At 45.3% G+C, this 16,823-nt stretch overlaps 1 protein-coding gene across 2 annotated transcripts in view; it reads right to left on the bottom strand.

Annotated features, from left to right (window-relative positions):
• Positions 1–2,573: 2,573 nt before the first annotated feature.
• ABHD2 (abhydrolase domain containing 2) overlaps positions 2,574–16,823 on the bottom strand; it is a 65,891-nt gene continuing 51,641 nt past the window's right edge. For both annotated transcript variants that reach the window (XM_030577007.1, XM_030577008.1), the window contains 4 exons: positions 14,962–15,072; positions 13,269–13,338; positions 11,501–11,585; positions 2,574–10,205 (listed from right to left, as the gene is read on the bottom strand). In XM_030577007.1, the coding sequence (XP_030432867.1) occupies positions 10,009–10,205; positions 11,501–11,585; positions 13,269–13,338; positions 14,962–15,072 (463 nt within the window). In that variant the 3' untranslated portion in view covers positions 2,574–10,008. The remainder of the gene's footprint in view (positions 10,206–11,500; positions 11,586–13,268; positions 13,339–14,961; positions 15,073–16,823) is intronic.

Genomic DNA, 16,823 nt, shown 5'->3' with positions numbered 1-16,823 from the left:
TCAGAGGTGTCGTTTCCCAAACATTCAGGCTACAGTAGCGATGAGGAGACTGGATTTATTTCCAGCACCTAACAAGTTAAGACACCTCTGCCTTCCCTCTCTCTCTTTGCCACTTTCAGACAGGCTGATTTAAGAGCCAGCAGCCCAGCCGTCCAGTCTGAGAGGAGCCAGCCTGGTTCCAGGCTGAAGAAAAGGGGTTGGTGTGCCAGCATTCACATTTTTGGATGGCGTAGAAGGCAGCAGCCATGTAGGGACTCATCCACCACTCCTGCCTAATCTTTCCAAACCTGCACCAAAACCATCTTCTCTCCACAAAAACTCCCAGCCATTCTCTGGGGTAGGGAGAGGGGAGAACAGGCAGGAGAACATAGAAAGGGGATACAGAATAAACTGGGCAAAAGATGACCCAGCAAGATACATACGTTAACCAGAATTTGACGCGCCAAGGGGAACAGATACATGGTGTACTACCAGGGAAAGACTGCAGCATCCAGCAGCAGAACACTCCCAGCCACAGCTTAAGATGTGTTGTTCCTTCCAGTCAAGACAGCTATGGCCAATAGAGCGCATAGAATTTCCCCTTATGGAGCATAGGGGGACTAACACAGGATTATTTAATGTTTTAGGCATAGCTTTTCATGGTGCAGAGGGAGCTGTGAGTACTTCTGGAAAGCCAGGCCCTATGAATTCTAAGCTTTCCAAGGAGACACTAGTCTATACCGCCCTCCAAGCCCCCACTCCAGTGCTATGACCTGGATAGATTTAGGTGTGGGCTGGTCAAGTTGCACAGGACAGATGAGTAGTGCACGTATGTCCCTGGTAGGTGGGACAAGGTAACATGCCCTAGGGCAGGAGGGAGGATATCAAGTGGCTGAAGGCAGCTTAGGCCAGGTTATGCAAGTCATGGCAGTGGCCAGCGGGAGGAAACTATGCAGTGAGAGGCCCATTGTACTGTATCAGAGGCAGGGACCACTGGGAATGCCCAGTGGCTGAGTTTGCAGACTGGAAAAAGAGAAGCAGGACCACATAGCCAGAAGAGTGTGCTAAAGTACTGCCAACGCCAGTCTCCAGAAGACAGATTGGGACGAGGGTGCCTGGGCCAGTGTTCAGTTGCCAGACAATGTGGAGGGCACTTGCCCTGACTCCAAGATGGGCCCAGCCTAATCCAGGAGTCAGTCATGTGTGAGAAATTGGAATCTTTCTTATTAAACAGAGGCAGATAGCTTCTCTGTGGCATTTCTAGTGCGGCTGTGGGTGGGCGGGGTACCCATGGCCTTATCTATTGCCTGGAATAATTTCAAGCAGAATGAGAGGGCAGGTGGGCTGGTGCCACATCTGCACCTCAGCTGCCCCAGTGGAGGCAGATCTAAGATGGGTAGCAGTGCTCTTCTGAGGAGCATCTGACACACTGGGGGAAGGAACAGAATCAGAGGTTGAATTAGAGGTTCTAACCCTCAGCAGGGCTGCTTGGCTGTAGAGAAACAGTGGACCAGGGTCTTTCAGTAGGCAGGACTATTGACCTATCTGATTTTGTCTGCCTGCAATCCCTTTCATGTGGCAGGTTGTCAGAGCACTGCCACCTCACAGAAGGTGACTTCTCTGCACTGCAGCTTCTTCAGACCTGAGCCAAGCCCTTTGCTCTGGACTAGCTTCACAGTTTGAGAGGAACATGATTTGAAAGGTACCACCTTCCCCATTGTCAGAGTTCCCAAATGCACCACTCACTTCATGCATCAGTTGCTAATGAAACCCCACACGACAACTTCCCAGGACAAGGTACTTCGCCCAAAGCAGTGCATGAAATCATTATCTCCCTCTGCAATTCTATATTTTGTTCCTGTCACCTCATCTCAAAATTCAGCAGGAAAAGAAGGTACAGAGATAGGCAGCAAAAATGCTCAGAGGCTTGAATCAGGGCATATCCCAACAAACCAAAAGGAATGTGTAAGAAAAAAACTGCCCTTCTCCCAAGCTACTTAATGAAACCAGCCACTGTTGGAATTCTACCACTGGCTGCTGTTAGAAACTGGATATCTGATTAGGCAGACTGCTGGTCCGCTCCAATACAGTCAATTCCACATGGCAAGGTACGAAGGGTGGTACCCTAGAGCATGAATCAGTCTGGAATTCAGAGTTTTGTAAGGAAATTTAGAATTTCCATGACCACCAGACACCTTCTAAGAGGTGTGGGGAGAGGAAAGAAAGTAATATTTTGGAACAGAATCAAGACATCTATGGATCTGATACTTATCTTGAAGACTGTCTGAAGTGTTCCAGCTCACAGATTTTAACATTCACATTAAGGAGACACAGGATTCTGCCCTACTTCAAAGCACATGGCTTCACTCTCCACATCTCATTATTTAATGATGGATTTCCACAGAGCCCTTATCAGGCTATGGATATCATCTTGAGCAAGATGCAACCCCTTTCAGAAAAGCTCTTAGCTTTACAGCATTTCATGGGCGACGTTATTGCTGCTGGGTCTCCCAACATAAAGGAAAACCAATTCAGGTGAGATGAACCCATTAATAAAGAGCAACTTTTACATACACAGCTACCACACAAAGACCTGAACTCAGAGAGTCCTTTATTATTTTTTTTAAGTAAAGAAATTCAATTGAATCAAAGATAACAAAGTTACATTGTTTTGCAATGACCTCAATTGATATTACACGGAATAAAGAACAAAAAAAATTCACACACAAGAAAAAAAAATAATCAAGGACACATCGTATAACTTTTTAAAAGGTAAACCTCAGCAGATATAGAAAAATTGCATTGCTAGTTGCAAATCTTCTCCCCAGGAGCTGGCAGCTCCCGAGAATGTGACTCAGAACCTGGCAGCTGGGGGGGGCAGGCTTCAGTATACAAACGCAACCTTTTCCGGGCAGCCTTTAAAGTTAAAAGGATCAGGAATGTGGAAGTGATGATTCTGGAGAATCCAATCAGAAGCAGAATTTCCCATAATTTTTTTTTAATTTCGGTTAAACAGCAAGAGTTCAAAGACATCAAGAAACTTACACTCAACCCACTCCACTAAGGCAGCTGCACTGGCAGAAATCAGAGTGCACAGGTACAGATCTGGCTTCCTGAAGGGAATACCCCCTTCTGCTTGGGGAGACCTGGGAGAAAGGGATAGGGCTTTTCTTGAAAAATTGTGCTTTCTTAATGGAGAACACAGGTTTATAGCGAACCAACATCTGGGGCTAGAGACAAAATTGCTGAACAGCTGTTTTGGGAGAACATTACTTGGACTGAATAGTCATTTTTGAACTAAATCTGGCCTATCAGCCATATTTCTTAGGACTCCCAGTTGGCAGCTGCCACCAGTTTTAGCACTCTGGTAAAACATGCTTCTACTGGTAAAACATGCTTCTACTGGTCACTTTGATATGATGTGCTGCCTCCTCTGATTGTAGCTATGTTCTCTGCATGACAAGACAACCACTGCAAAAGCTTGCCAGTCACATAAAAGTAACAGCCATATATACCCCTACTTCTACAGCCAACTATGGGACTCAGAGACCTGGATGCTCCCCAAGAGGGTTAGAACTAACCAGGCTGCCTGAAGTTAGCAGTGAGAAGGGAAAACAAGCCTACGCTCAGAGGAAGCAGAGTGGGACTCTTCTTGAAGGAGCCATTAGATCTGTTTGGAAAAGGTTGTCTCCTCTTACAGCCCCAGTGCGGTAAATTGCTGCCCTTTAATGCAGCGATTGTGCCCTTGGATTTAACCAGCAAACAAATTTTTAAAAGGATACAAGTGTTCAAATGAACTACAGTACAGTTCCTGATAACACAACCGTTCCAACCCAACCCAGATGATTAACAACAGATAATGTGATCTCAGCTCTGGTGCCACCACGCCTCAGCCCCCTCAGCCAAAAGCAGCAGAGTTAGAAAAAACAAGTCCAGATGGAGACAGAGTGGACACAGCAACAGGAGCATGTCTTGCAGAAGAGGGGGCATGGATCCCAGCATCACTACAAGGCACCCCTTCGCAGGCTGTTTGCTGTACCCTAACCTCTGTCCTGAATAGCCTTTTAAAAACAGAGTACTTATACCAAGAGCAATTTGCTTTCTGCCTAGAATTTGGACCCCTGCAGTAAACATTGCTATTCTGAGTCACTGTGGCTACTGCACACCACCCAAACACACAGAACTGCCCATGGAAGGACACATGGTGTCTGACTCAAGATAGAAGCAATGCACATATACAGCCTTCTGATTGGCTAGTGTCATAATTGTCCATACACCACCCACTAACACAAGGCTGGGTCCTTTTCTAAGCTTCTTGTAAAGGAGTTTTACAACCACCAATAAACCCCAGATAGGCATAACATTTCCAGGAGGTTCCTTGCATTGCTCCCCAGTGATCAGTGTCACTACATTCGGCAATAAGCCCCCCAAATGCCATTCCTGATGTATCGGCTAAGGAGACAGCCCATCTTCTGCTGTATACTACAGGGCCAACAAGCTAGTGGACTGAGGGAGCTAGCTCATTAGAATGTGGGATCTTCTGGATTTTAGAAAGGAAACGTTCATGTTTTAGTCAATAGCTGTGAGTCAGCCCCTACCTCTATAGGCAGGAGAAGTCAGTTGTAAAATAATCTGCTGCTTATTTAGTTATAATTTTAAGCCTTAAGACATACACTATAGCTAGTTGTAGGCTGTCCAAACCCGAGGTCCTTTCCTAGCTCAGTACACATCTGTCACTCAGTGACATTTCACCCATAGCCAGGCTGCTTTTAGCTTTGACTCCAAAGAAGGAAAGTTGAGTGTTTACTTTCTGCATGAGAACAGAGAGTGACAAGCAGCAGAACTGCAGCTATGTTGAGAAGGAAGTGGGAGGAATGAAGGGCAAGGCACTAGGTGTCTGGAGGGTTGTCCTCCACGAAGCTTGACAGAACTAGGATGGATGAAGAAAAAGTAGCTGGCTAAAGTCAAGTTCTGAGACACATCAGTACTCTATGTTTTAACTTAACACTCTCAATCCAAAACAAATACTTCGCGATAAACAAGAATCAGTGTCAAGAAGTGCTGAGGAGAAGACTGCGGAGAGTTTCAGGTGCCTTCACGGTGCAACTGCCACAGGTTCAGACTCATCTGGAAACCCTGTTAAATGCTTCAAAAGGGGAACATTAGAAGCCGACTATTAAAGATTCTGGGAGGTCTGATGAAAAGAAAAGTTCATCATGCTCTAGTCTCAGAGCAGGTCCCAGCTGCTCACCTGCAAAGTTCAAATCTCTGCAGACACCCTGGTAGCAGTGGAAAGAAGATTGGACCAGTCTAAGCGTTCAGGGAGAATTGGTTGCAACCTGACTAGGAGAGACCCTTTCTGGTGGTTTGTTTCTAAGTGCCAATGATATCCAATGACAGGGTGCATAAATTTATGGTACTAAGTGCTAGTTAACTGAGGCCTAGTGAATTTTATTCCATTCTACCTCCATTCCTCAATCTGAAACCATCAATATGGAAAATCACTTGTTAGCTCCCATCTCACACAGCAGATCTAAAGAGAAGAGCTGCACTGTTCCATTTGCATTATAAGGCTATTTCAGGACGTATTCAGAGGCTTACACTTTGGATGCTTGCTATGACTAGCGTGGTTGTTTTGGAAGGTGTTTGTTGTGGAAGAGAAAAAGTCTCTATAGGCCTGGAATGAACACTCATGACTTTCACCTCTAAAGGTGAGAGCTCAAACCTGACCTAAGTCATATGCTACTATGAGGATGATCTCAACGTGGTCCCTGGCATGCATATGCCCACATCACATACCACTGCTAGCATAGTGCATGGGGGACAGCAAATTAGGATCAATATACAATGACAGACCCTCTTTCGGCAGTGTGCACTGTCTCCTCCAGCTATAGGGTTTAATACAGAAGTTCCCTCTCCAGAGGCCTTAACACAGAATTATGCAGTGCAGCAGATTTTTAGCTAGAAGGAAGGCAGAAGAAATGATCTACAAGATACGGCTTCCGGTCAGACTGGGAAGCTCTTAAAATTTTACACCACTGGTCCCTGGCCCATGCATTCAAAGCCACAGCAAGTCACACTGGTGAGGGAGTTTTTATTTAACATTTCTAGCTACAAAAATCTTGTTGGGGTGAGCTTAAGTCTCAAAACTCAAATGAGACCCTTAAAGCCCACGGTAAAAGCCTTAAGCAACTCCTTCCCTTTCTCCCAAAACTAGACTAGCTAACTTCCACACCTCCTAGCATTTATCATACTCCAGACACAAGCACAACTACTTCAAGTGCTTTAGAGAATACAAACAGCTCACCTGAAGGTGCAAGAACTCTTGTGGCAAGAGTGCCAAGACTTAGGTCCACCTCCTCCCCACCCCCCCAAGTGACTGCTCCAGAATGTCTGGGGTGCTAAGTGCTCCTGAAGTCTCAGACTGCGTATGGGCAGATAGAGAGGCAGTGGGAAAGTAAGTGCTATGGAAATCTCTATAGGCAGCAGTACAGGGAAAAGTTCTTGCCTGGTGCTACCTCTGAAGATGAACGGATGGTGATCATGAACAGTTTCCTTAAGTCTTAGAGATCTTTCACAGTACCATCCAATCTAACCCTGTGAGGGGCTTTACTTTCTACAGAAATGTGGTGACTCTCTTTTGGAATCACTGCAGGTAGGATGAGCTCACAAAGGAAGAGGGGGTGGCAGAGTTCAGCTGCCAACAACGGTGAAAAAAAAGAACTGGAATTTTCCCAGTGAAATCTGCTTCCTTTGGGTTTCTCCAACAGCAGAATCCCTGCCTGTCTGCCTAGTTTGACTGGACAAGCAGCAACTCCCACCAGTTTGGGAATTCTCCCAGGTGCTCTTCTCATTGGGGGAGGAGTTATGTTTAGTACTCAGCAAGAACAGAAGTCACTGACTGACTGGTTACCTGCCACAATAAGATCAGTTAGTTACACTACACTATATCCCTGTGTTTGAAGAAATGAAGACACCATCATTCTTCCTCACGCCCTAGGGAACAGGAGACCAAAATGCCATCATCTTACTAAAAGCCTTTCCAAGTCAAAGCCTCCCTCACTGAATCCAAGGAGGCAGAGCTCCCCTTCAGGCAGGTTCTGCAACACTTACGTGTATGGTAATGGAATCCCTGAGCTCAGCAGCTAAAGAGCCGCCAAAGACATTGAACACCCAAAACAAGCCTCTCCAAAGCAACAATCCCTTTGCTTTCTGTTAGAAAATGGTTGCAAGTCACCACAGGAGAAGGAAGCCTTCAGCACTTACTTTTAGAGAACTGACATTCTGCAAACAAGGGCCACACAACTCATGTACAGAAACATTGGAAGAGTTAAAAACTGGGCTTAGTTTAGCACTGCTGAAAAGCCAGGGCTCAGCTACATTGGAAAGGGGTAGAGTTCATAATTATTTTATTAGAGAAAACAGTTGAGGCTCTTTTTGTTTAAAAAGCAACTATTTGGGAAACAGCAAAAACATTTCTTGCTTCAAATACATCAACATGTCACCTGGGTTTTGCCTGCTCTTTGAAGCCTCAACAGTTTGATGGGTGCTAAGGACAACTTTTGTTCCCCTGGGAGTGACGACTCCTACTTGCAGCTAAGCTGGGTTTGGAGGAATGAATGCACATAGTGATCTGTAGAGGGAAGGGCAGACCCTTACTGTGGGAAGGGCAGTCCCTTACTGTGGGAAGGGCAGTCCGGACTCTTAGATAGCCGGTGACTTACGAACAGCAATTGCAGAGCTGGCTATAGAGTTTAAGCACTTCTGAAGTTCAAACCCATTGTAGATAAAGAGCCACATCCTCACACATTTATATCATGTATCTATGCCTGTGTGTATAAATAAGAGCGAATTACATTCAACTTGGGAGTGAGAGATACTCTAAGTTATGTCCTGTGAATTATTTATACCAACAGCTACTACAGTGAGAACAGAGCCAAAGTCGGAATGCCCTGTATGATTGTTCTGGTGATTTGTGGATGAGTTATGGACAAGAGGATGAGCACAAAGACAGACACAAACACCAACCAACGTCCTTTAAGCCAGCCACAAGCATGGCCAAATCTTGCAATGGCTTTGCTTGGTCATTTCTTCTGCTTCTACAACAGTAGAAACTGAATTTTCTCTCTAAACAAGACAATGCACAGATTACCACAGTTTGTTAAAACAGGCCAAGGCAACTGGCCTAAGGCAAACGGAAGGAGTTTGTTTCCTGATATGATAATGCACCTTTGCTACAGTAGTTAATTATTGCTTTATTAAACAAAAATCTCTCCAATCCACTGAAGTTCAGAGATCGTGTGGCCAAGGAAGCTTATTCCACTAGTGTTACAGGACTGAAATTCAGCAGGGTGTTTTACCCTTAAGCTTCAACTAAAGTGCCTAGAATGCAAAACCAGGGCTAGAGCAATAAAGTGCTAATTGGTGTGGGAAGTGTGACAGGAACAGAGATGAAGTAAATGAATGATGAAAGGAGTTACAAGGACATAGTAATGAGATGATGATATTGAAGGAAAGCAAAGTTTGACCACAAAGTTCCATTGTCTCAACAGACTGTTTCTATTTTTATATTAAGGTCCTTGATTGTCATGGGGGAGCTTTTCTTCTAGGGTGTTTATCTTAAAAGAGCCCTCTGGGCAACAGTACAGTATCAGCCCCTAGATGAGGGAGGAATGTACGCAACTTTCAAATTGCCACACTTCACTTTGTGCATTAACTGAATTGATCTGGGTGGAAGTTGATATCCTGGGTGGGGAAAAGACTTCACGAGCCAGAAGGGCTCTAATGCCTAGCTGGACATAGAGAGCCTTACCAGATCCTAATAACTGTGGAGGCAGTTAGTCATACAGAGATAAACATTTAAGCTACACAGGGTTAGAGACATCCAGTTCCCGTAAACTCCTAGGCAAGTCATGTGGCTGGAAAAAAAAACCGTTCATTGCTTTGAAAGTTCAGGGGAGAGATTTTGGAACATTCTACCCTGGCAAATACAAGGAGAGAGAAGCAGCAAGAAGTGATATTGACATGTCTGTCCGTCCCTGTCTCCCTAGACACTCCTTAAGAAAGGGTGTATTGATTCTCTGTGAAATACTCTCACACAAATTGGATATACCCCATAGACTGATAATCAGTGGTTCCAATGCATTTACCAGAACCCATTTCAAAAAGGCCTGGGTTAAAACACAAAAATACAGTGACAAAATAAAACTCTTTACACTAAAAAAAAGGCAAGTACCACAAGAAGGCTATCTGTTTTGTCTTGGTGTGAGAGCGTTTACATAGTAGGAAATCCAACAGAATGACCAACGTGAAACTCATCTATACACAGAGGCCCAGCAGAGAAGAAATGCAGGAGCAGCAGAATGCACCACCCTTGAGATAGCTGAAGCTCTGACAAGTTGCTCAGTGTTTTCTAACCCAGCTGAATCCTGGTATGGGCACTGCCAGAGAAAGCAAGGGGCCCTTGTCAGATGGTGCAAGGCTGAAACGCCACTTGTCACTTCAGGGTTTCACTCTTTCTGCAAGCCACATCCCAGTGGCTTACAGACTGAACTGCTGGTTTCTATGGATTGACACAGGGTTCTCCCAGTGTTAGGAGAGAGATGACCAGACAGGGGGAACTGAACTCCCAGCACAACTCATCCACAGCTAAACAAGTTCTGCAACTCTGTGAAGAGTCTTGACCAGTGGAAGAATAACCTGATGGTCAGCAGCACTGGGACTTCTACTTTCTAAGTAGGCCATCACATTAGTATGAGAATCCCGCAGCAAGCCCTAACCAGTAACTCAAAGCAGCAAGTCAGTACTTCAAATGCAGCAGTGCACTGCAAACCCATAAGAAAACACAAATATGCTCAAAACCAGTTACTGCCCTCTGTTGTAGCTCCATTTCAGAAGGAAACATTGTGGCCAACCCCCAGTCCCAGGATGTCACAAAGACGATGGAAACCTGAAACAGCAGGCGAGGGAATTCAGAGTTCCAGAAGAGGGGAATATAGTGAAGCAAATCGGAGAGTGTCTTTGGGGCAGTTACTCCTGGCCGGATGCTGCTTGCTCTGTATCTGAGCACTGAGACTTATTCCTCTCCCACTGGCAGATGGCATTGGTGTACTGCACCACAAGCTTATCCATCCAAGTGAGGGGTTCAGGAAAGAGTACAGCCCCCTCAAAAAAGCCCAGGTGGCCTCCGTGGAGTGGTAGCACAAACATGACGTTCTCCTGTTTTTCTGCAATGTTAAAAGAGAAAGAGCATGAGATTTCAGAAGCCAACTGCAGAAGCTAAACAGCAGAGCTCTGCATCATCCCAAACAATGGTACCCACCACGATGTGCTAGGGTGCATCTGTGCTCCAATCTGGGTAGTGAAGGCTTTGCAAGCACACACTCATGCTTCACAGCAGAGGAATGCAAGCTTTTTGCTGACAAAGGCCACAACGGATTTGAATTACCTGAACGTATTACAGAAGCCCTCCCATTTCATATAGCTGGGAAGCTCATGGAGACAAGTACCAGCCTGCAGTGCTCTCAATACCAGCAAACTGCTTCAGCTGAGATAAAGCACTACAGCCTGGAACTGATGTGCAGCCCATAAAGCCGAGCAGTCCCAGCCTGCAATGCTCCATTTTGACTCAGGCATGTTGCAGGCTGGTACCTAAAGGCTCCACGGGCTGCACAATTCCATATGAAAAGGGCTACAGGCCACACTGCAGAACTCTGGCTGCACTTTAGCCAGCCACTGCTTTATGGCATAATTAATTCAGGGCATCACTTATGACTAGGTTTTCTTCTTAATAGCTTTTGGTGCTGGAACAAGAAGCCCTGCTGTTCTCCTACGGGGCAAGTGCTCTGTTCAGCTGTGAGACATGAACCAGCTCTTTCTTTTTCATTCCAAGGCTCTGAAGGGTCATTTTTGCCTTCTTCATGGCCAAGGAATAGCAAATAGAACTCTTGGGATCTCTCACTTCCAGTCTCATTGGGACCCCAGCAACAGGTGGAGGAAGATCGCACAGCCACAAAGCATGACAATAACTCACTTTCGCTCTACTACACTTGCTGCCGCAGGTGACCATTAATTTTAGCCCTGAACAGTTAGACACCATCGTAGTAACTATCAGCAAAGCCTTTTGGGGTTTGCCCGGTTGCTTTACTGATTCTGTGTGGGGAGCCAAGACGTGAGGAAGCAGTTCACCGCAGAGCAGAGACTATTTAATCTAAAGCTAAACCATTTCCAATTTTGCTTCCCGACATTAACACCAGTGAGGTAGCAAGAACGTGCATTTCTTGGAAAAACAATCTGATCGTTCCCTTGGGCTACACAGCCAGCTGAACAGTGTTTAGTTGGATTCTAACAAAATAAAATTTGGAATCTCCTCAGTGAATGGTGGTTTAAAAAGCAGTTTATTGCACAGCACACGTCCATCAGATTATGGTAGTCTGCAGCCAGACCTTGCGATATATGGTCATTCACAATGTGATGAAGGGAGAATCCAAAAGCAATAGTTTTGGCAATGCATTCGACTCACCTGACAGAGCTCTTGGGATCGATAACAGACTGTCATGTACCAGAGGGTCATCAGCAGCATTAACCAGCATGAGCGGAACATAGATCTGCACCATGAAAGAAGGAAAAGGAAAGAAATGGAGAACCAGTGTTATAGATTCCTGGTTTGAACTCAATTCTCTTACCAACAAAAGGCATCTACTCACAACCCACCTATGAATCCACAACTGAGTGCCACAACTTGTGATGGACCTACACCTGCAGCAACAATCAGGAACGTAACAACACACACAACTGAAACCATGCCGGGTGGACTGTCACTGCTGGGCTGTCCTGCAGCATTTGGTATGGTTCACCTGAACTGCCTGAAGGGCAAGCTGGGTACGACATGGCAATCACCAGCAACACCTTACCAACAGGGCAGTTCCAGACAGCAACACTGGATCATTTCTTTATGACTGGTACTCGGGATGCACATGGTATTCCCCACACATCTGGTGTGGCCAATATTTGAGAGCATTTGCATTCTGCTTTTGGAAGGGAGAATCTAAGCTATCACTGCTAGGCAGACAGTCATCAAATGTAAGTTTGTCTCTGGCTTCCGAAGGGGACATGCAGCACCCAAAGGGAATGCACTGCTGAAACCCAAGATGGGACAATCACAAACTGGCAGAGACAGAATAATAGTAAAACTTCAGTTGTGCATGTTGGTTTGGGCACAAGATATGAAGAATGTCATTTCTCTGGGCTACCTGCAGTTGTTGATGAGAGATGCTTAAGCAGGCCAGAATGGCATGCAGCCCAAGCATGGTCTTTGATTAGAGGTTGACATCAGAGGATCAGATGTCAGCCATGATCATGATAGGATTCTGCCATCATAAAATCATAAAAAAATATTGCCAAACTGAGCGTCTTCCTGACACTCTTTCCTGGTAACTATCACCCTGCCTTTGGGACTACAATGTGCTCTTTGTATAAGGCTACTGAAAGAACCTCACCCAGTGCCTGAAGCTGGAGTAATTGTGTAGTTGCCAAGGGCTGGCTGAGGGGATTCAGCCTCTTACTCCACACATTCAGTGCAACAGGAGAGACTTACTTTGGGATATTTAAAGCCCTAATGTTTACTGAGCTTTAGTAGTCTAGTCACCTTTATCTTTTGATCCAGCAGGTCTTAAGGGGAATAACTAGTACATTTCCCAGCTTGGCTTCTGCAGCCCTGGGTCTCTGCAATGTCTGATCATCTGACTGGAGAGGCAGTGTCTGAGCCTCTTTCCAAAGTGGAATGATTCATTTTAAACATTTCCGGAATTGCATAGGTCAGAGTGATACTAGTTTGACATCTTTAGAAGGGCTTAACTCTAGGTTTGGCTTTGTGCTCAGAACACCATGCTGCTACCACCAATACAGAAATCTATGCTTAGGGGCTCATAATTTGGCTTCATGTAATATAACCCAGGCGAACTGAGTTTGGGGTAAAACAGATGCCTCTTGGTTTCCAAGACAGCCTTTGGTTTGAAGGGAGTGTCACTCAAGTCCCAGATGAAGATCAGGGCCAGGATTCTCAAAGAAGCATAAAGGAGTTGGGCACTTAACTCACTGAATGTTAATGGGATTTTGGTGCTGAACTCTCATTAGGTTCCTCAGAACTCCCAGCCCTGACACACTGTACACCTGCTGGAGTAATGAGATATGACATCTAGGTACCAGTGATGCAGAAACCAATGAACATTCCTCTTCATTCCCAAGAGCAAAATGAAAGCATAACCACCCCCTCCACTGTAGTAGCTTACCCTTGGTAAGTAATGCAGACAACTCTCCTTTTCATAATATTCTTTCAAGGAACTGTAGCCATGGAACTTCCTGAGGAAAAAACAATACAAAGAACAGTAAGGCAAGAACACTGACTCTCAGTATTGACCAACTGCGATTTTTGATCTAGTCCACTTCACTGGCAGAAGCCACAAGCTGCCCAGTGTGACCTCCTTCCAGTGGTTTAATAGAGACCATCTGTTCAGGCCCATCTCAGTGTAAAATCTCAACGTCAACACAGCACAACAGATGAAATGCTGCGTTCTCTTCTGCCAACGAGTTCTTCACAAGAGCATGACCATCGGGGGGAGGCAGCACAGAATCTGCCAACTTAGTGTGCAGTTCCCCAAAGCATCGAGAGAGCAGAGCAAGTGTAGCACAGTAGCAAGCCGGAGGCAGGACAGATGGCAAATTAAACACTATTAACTTGTGTCTTTTGAGCATGACATGGATGAGGAAGCCTAGCCACACCTGGGGTCTTTAAAAACATCCTTCCTGGTTATCAGCAATCTTGACAGAGAGAGGACTGGAGGTCTAGTTAAGGTTGGTTACATTAACAACTCCCTTTTGGTAGACATACTCAAAATGCCTTGCTGGATCTCATCTTCAGCTGCTTATGAACCCTTAAAATACAGCTGCTGAAAGGCCCATCCGAGGAGCTGAAACTCACGGCAGTTATAAAAGCCTTCTAAAGGAAGTAAATACTAATTTTTCTGCTGGAGTCCAATCCAGTCCCACTACTTCCTTCCCACTTCATAAAACCCACAGCTAAGCTGCAGCCCCCAACCAGGCAGACCTGCTCCTTCCCTGACAAATTCCAGAAAGACTACACGGTAGCAGGACCTCCGTGATCTCACTTCCTGCTTGGCACATAGGGCAGGAATCTCCTTCCCTGGGGAGCAGCTTACAAAGCCCAGGTCACTTGCAGTCCCTTAGCAGCTCTGCTGGCTTTATAACCTGTCATCTTTGGGAGGTTATTTTGTGACTATAGTGTTTGGGGTGGATGCCATTGCCTGGTCTTAGGGGAGACTCCGGAGAAGGAGGATACACCACCACTGGAAAATAGACTGAATTAGTGCTAGAATACTTAAAAAGCAAGGGTTAAACTTGAGAGGCAGGAAAAGGCTGGTATTTAATATTAAACAATAAAACCCAAGAGCTGAAGTCTCCTCTATTAATGCAGCAAGATTTAAAATAAGCGAACCATAAGGTTTGCTAAAATGAGAGCAAGCAGGTGTTAAAGGTAGGAGGTATATGTGTGTTTTAAATACACAATCAAAGGTAAGGCAAGGGTTAAATATAAGTTGGTAGGAGCCAGCATGGGCCTTCCACTTCCCCAACCACTTTATGTCCCAGGCCCAAGTCCCCTGTTTTTCATCCTTCTAGACTTTTAGGCAGGGACTGTCTTCCCCGGGGGGTTGTAATGCACTCAGAAAAACGGGACTCTGACCCTGACTGCAGCTTTGGATGCTTGATTCTTACAAAAGAAAGTAGTAGAGAGCTTGTCAAAAGCTGGATCAGAAGTTGGCAAAGATTGTGGAGGTTAGTCAACATTTTGACAAAGTTGCTGATGTCACAAATTTCAAGAGCTTTCTACCCACCTACCAACAAGTAAGTAATAGCACAACATCAGTGAGAATTTGAAATATGGGCTACAGAGGATGCCTGTCATACCTCATGACGGTGTCATCGATCTGCATGAGGGATGTTGCTGTGTAAAGTCTGCTCAGGTCTGAGTCAACCAGGGCTTGGGGCTGCTTAACGCTATCTCCAAACAGGACTTGCCTGAAACACACAACAGCAGAAAATACAGTAATCAGACAAAAGCAGCTTGGCCCTGTCCTGCTCAGACAACCCAGAGAAGCTTTCATCTGCCATTGCTGATACAAACAAATGAGGACTATATCCCCCACCCAAGAGGATTTACTTATGAATGAGCCTGGCTTGTTAGTTTTGGACTGACTGCACATGGAGGTAAGTTGAGAACTTAACGGCCTTCTCCGGAACAAAGATGCTTTTCTGCTACACTGAAGAACTGCATTTGAGAGACATGTAACAAGAGGACTTTTCAAAGCATATCCAGAGACTAGGGGTGTTTGGAGCAAAGGCTTTTTCAGTTAAAGGCAGAATTCTTTGGCTTATGACCAAAGACATGGTTGGCTCTGGTAACAGTGCTAGAGATCATGGGTGTAGCATCTCCTTCCCCATCTGGTGCTATTGCCTCACCAGTGTGGAGACAATGTTAGTTCATACAGAGAAAGTGATTTGGGACATTACCTTAACAGAAAGCTATTCACTGAGGACATTGTCCTAGTCAGAGATCACACCCAAGATAGGACGTGTTATTTCACAAGAGCAAAACTCTACCCTGACAAGTAGGAAACATACAGATTGCAGAACAAAAAGACTGCAAGCTGTGGATAGTAGGAGGCTTGCAAGATTTCTATCCCCTTTAAGAGGCAGCTGTAGGGTGGAGATGAAGTTTGTTTTGGGGACCTGCCCTAGAGCATAAGAGATCCAATATGGAAGCAAAATATTTTGATAACTCAACAAAACATCCTTTTAGCTTGCAACAGGTTTCTCCTGGTTACGATGCTGAGTACCCGTTTAATGGGGAAATTACAGCCCTTCATATATTTTGAGTTTTGTCAAGTTGTCAAAATATTTGGCCATCTGGAGTGAATTATGTGGCTCCCCACACACTGTACACACAGATAAGAGTTTCCTTCCCTCCAGAAAGATTCTCCACACTGCAAGAAACAAGACCATTTCATTTACAAGATTTCAACTCTGCCAATTGGAATGGGCATGAATAAGTTAACTATTTTAATTTTCTCTCACCTCCCAAGTGTCTCTGGGCATCTTAAATAAGCCAAGGAGAAACCTACATATGAAGGCAATCAGTATCCAAAGCTGTTTTGGCGGTGGTAGTGGGCAAGGGGGGAAATGAACATGAATTTGAGTGGACGACCAATAAGAGTTAGTCATTCAATCTGACCTATTGCTCACCCACAGTAAAGGCATGGGAGTAAGGAGAGCATAGGTATCAGCAATACATGGGAGTATTCCTTCTAGCTGTGCATTTTTAGGTTTTGTAACTCAGGCTATTGTGTTTGATAGAGAAACACTCCTATGCCATGAATTCTCAGCTCATATCAAGAGCAATCCTACCTCTCCGCTCAAATATGTGGCAGAGCACAACAGAGAGGTGCTCCCTCACCTCCTGGAGCATAAGAAGGTCTCTGGTTGAAAGGGAAACACATGCAAAATATACTGCTGATGTCTGGCTGCCAAGGTATATAGCAGGGAAGGAAGGCTGCTGGCAAATACAGACCAACACTGCACTTCTCCATCTTGCATTTACTCAGCCCTCGTCCAGACTAACCCGCGGCATCGGCGGGTTAAAATCGATTGCTCGGGGATCGATATATCGCGTCTAGTCTGGACGCGGTATATCGATCCCCGAGCGCGCTTACATCGATTCCGGAACTCCATCAATCCGAACGGAGTTCCGGAATCGACACGGAGAGCCGCGG

The sequence above is a fragment of the Gopherus evgoodei genome, chromosome 10 (genome assembly GCF_007399415.2).
Source record: "Gopherus evgoodei ecotype Sinaloan lineage chromosome 10, rGopEvg1_v1.p, whole genome shotgun sequence".
Classification (NCBI taxonomy): domain Eukaryota; kingdom Metazoa; phylum Chordata; order Testudines; family Testudinidae; genus Gopherus; species Gopherus evgoodei.
Note: the sequence above shows the minus strand (reverse complement) of the source record. Positions and strands in the feature narration are given on the sequence as shown.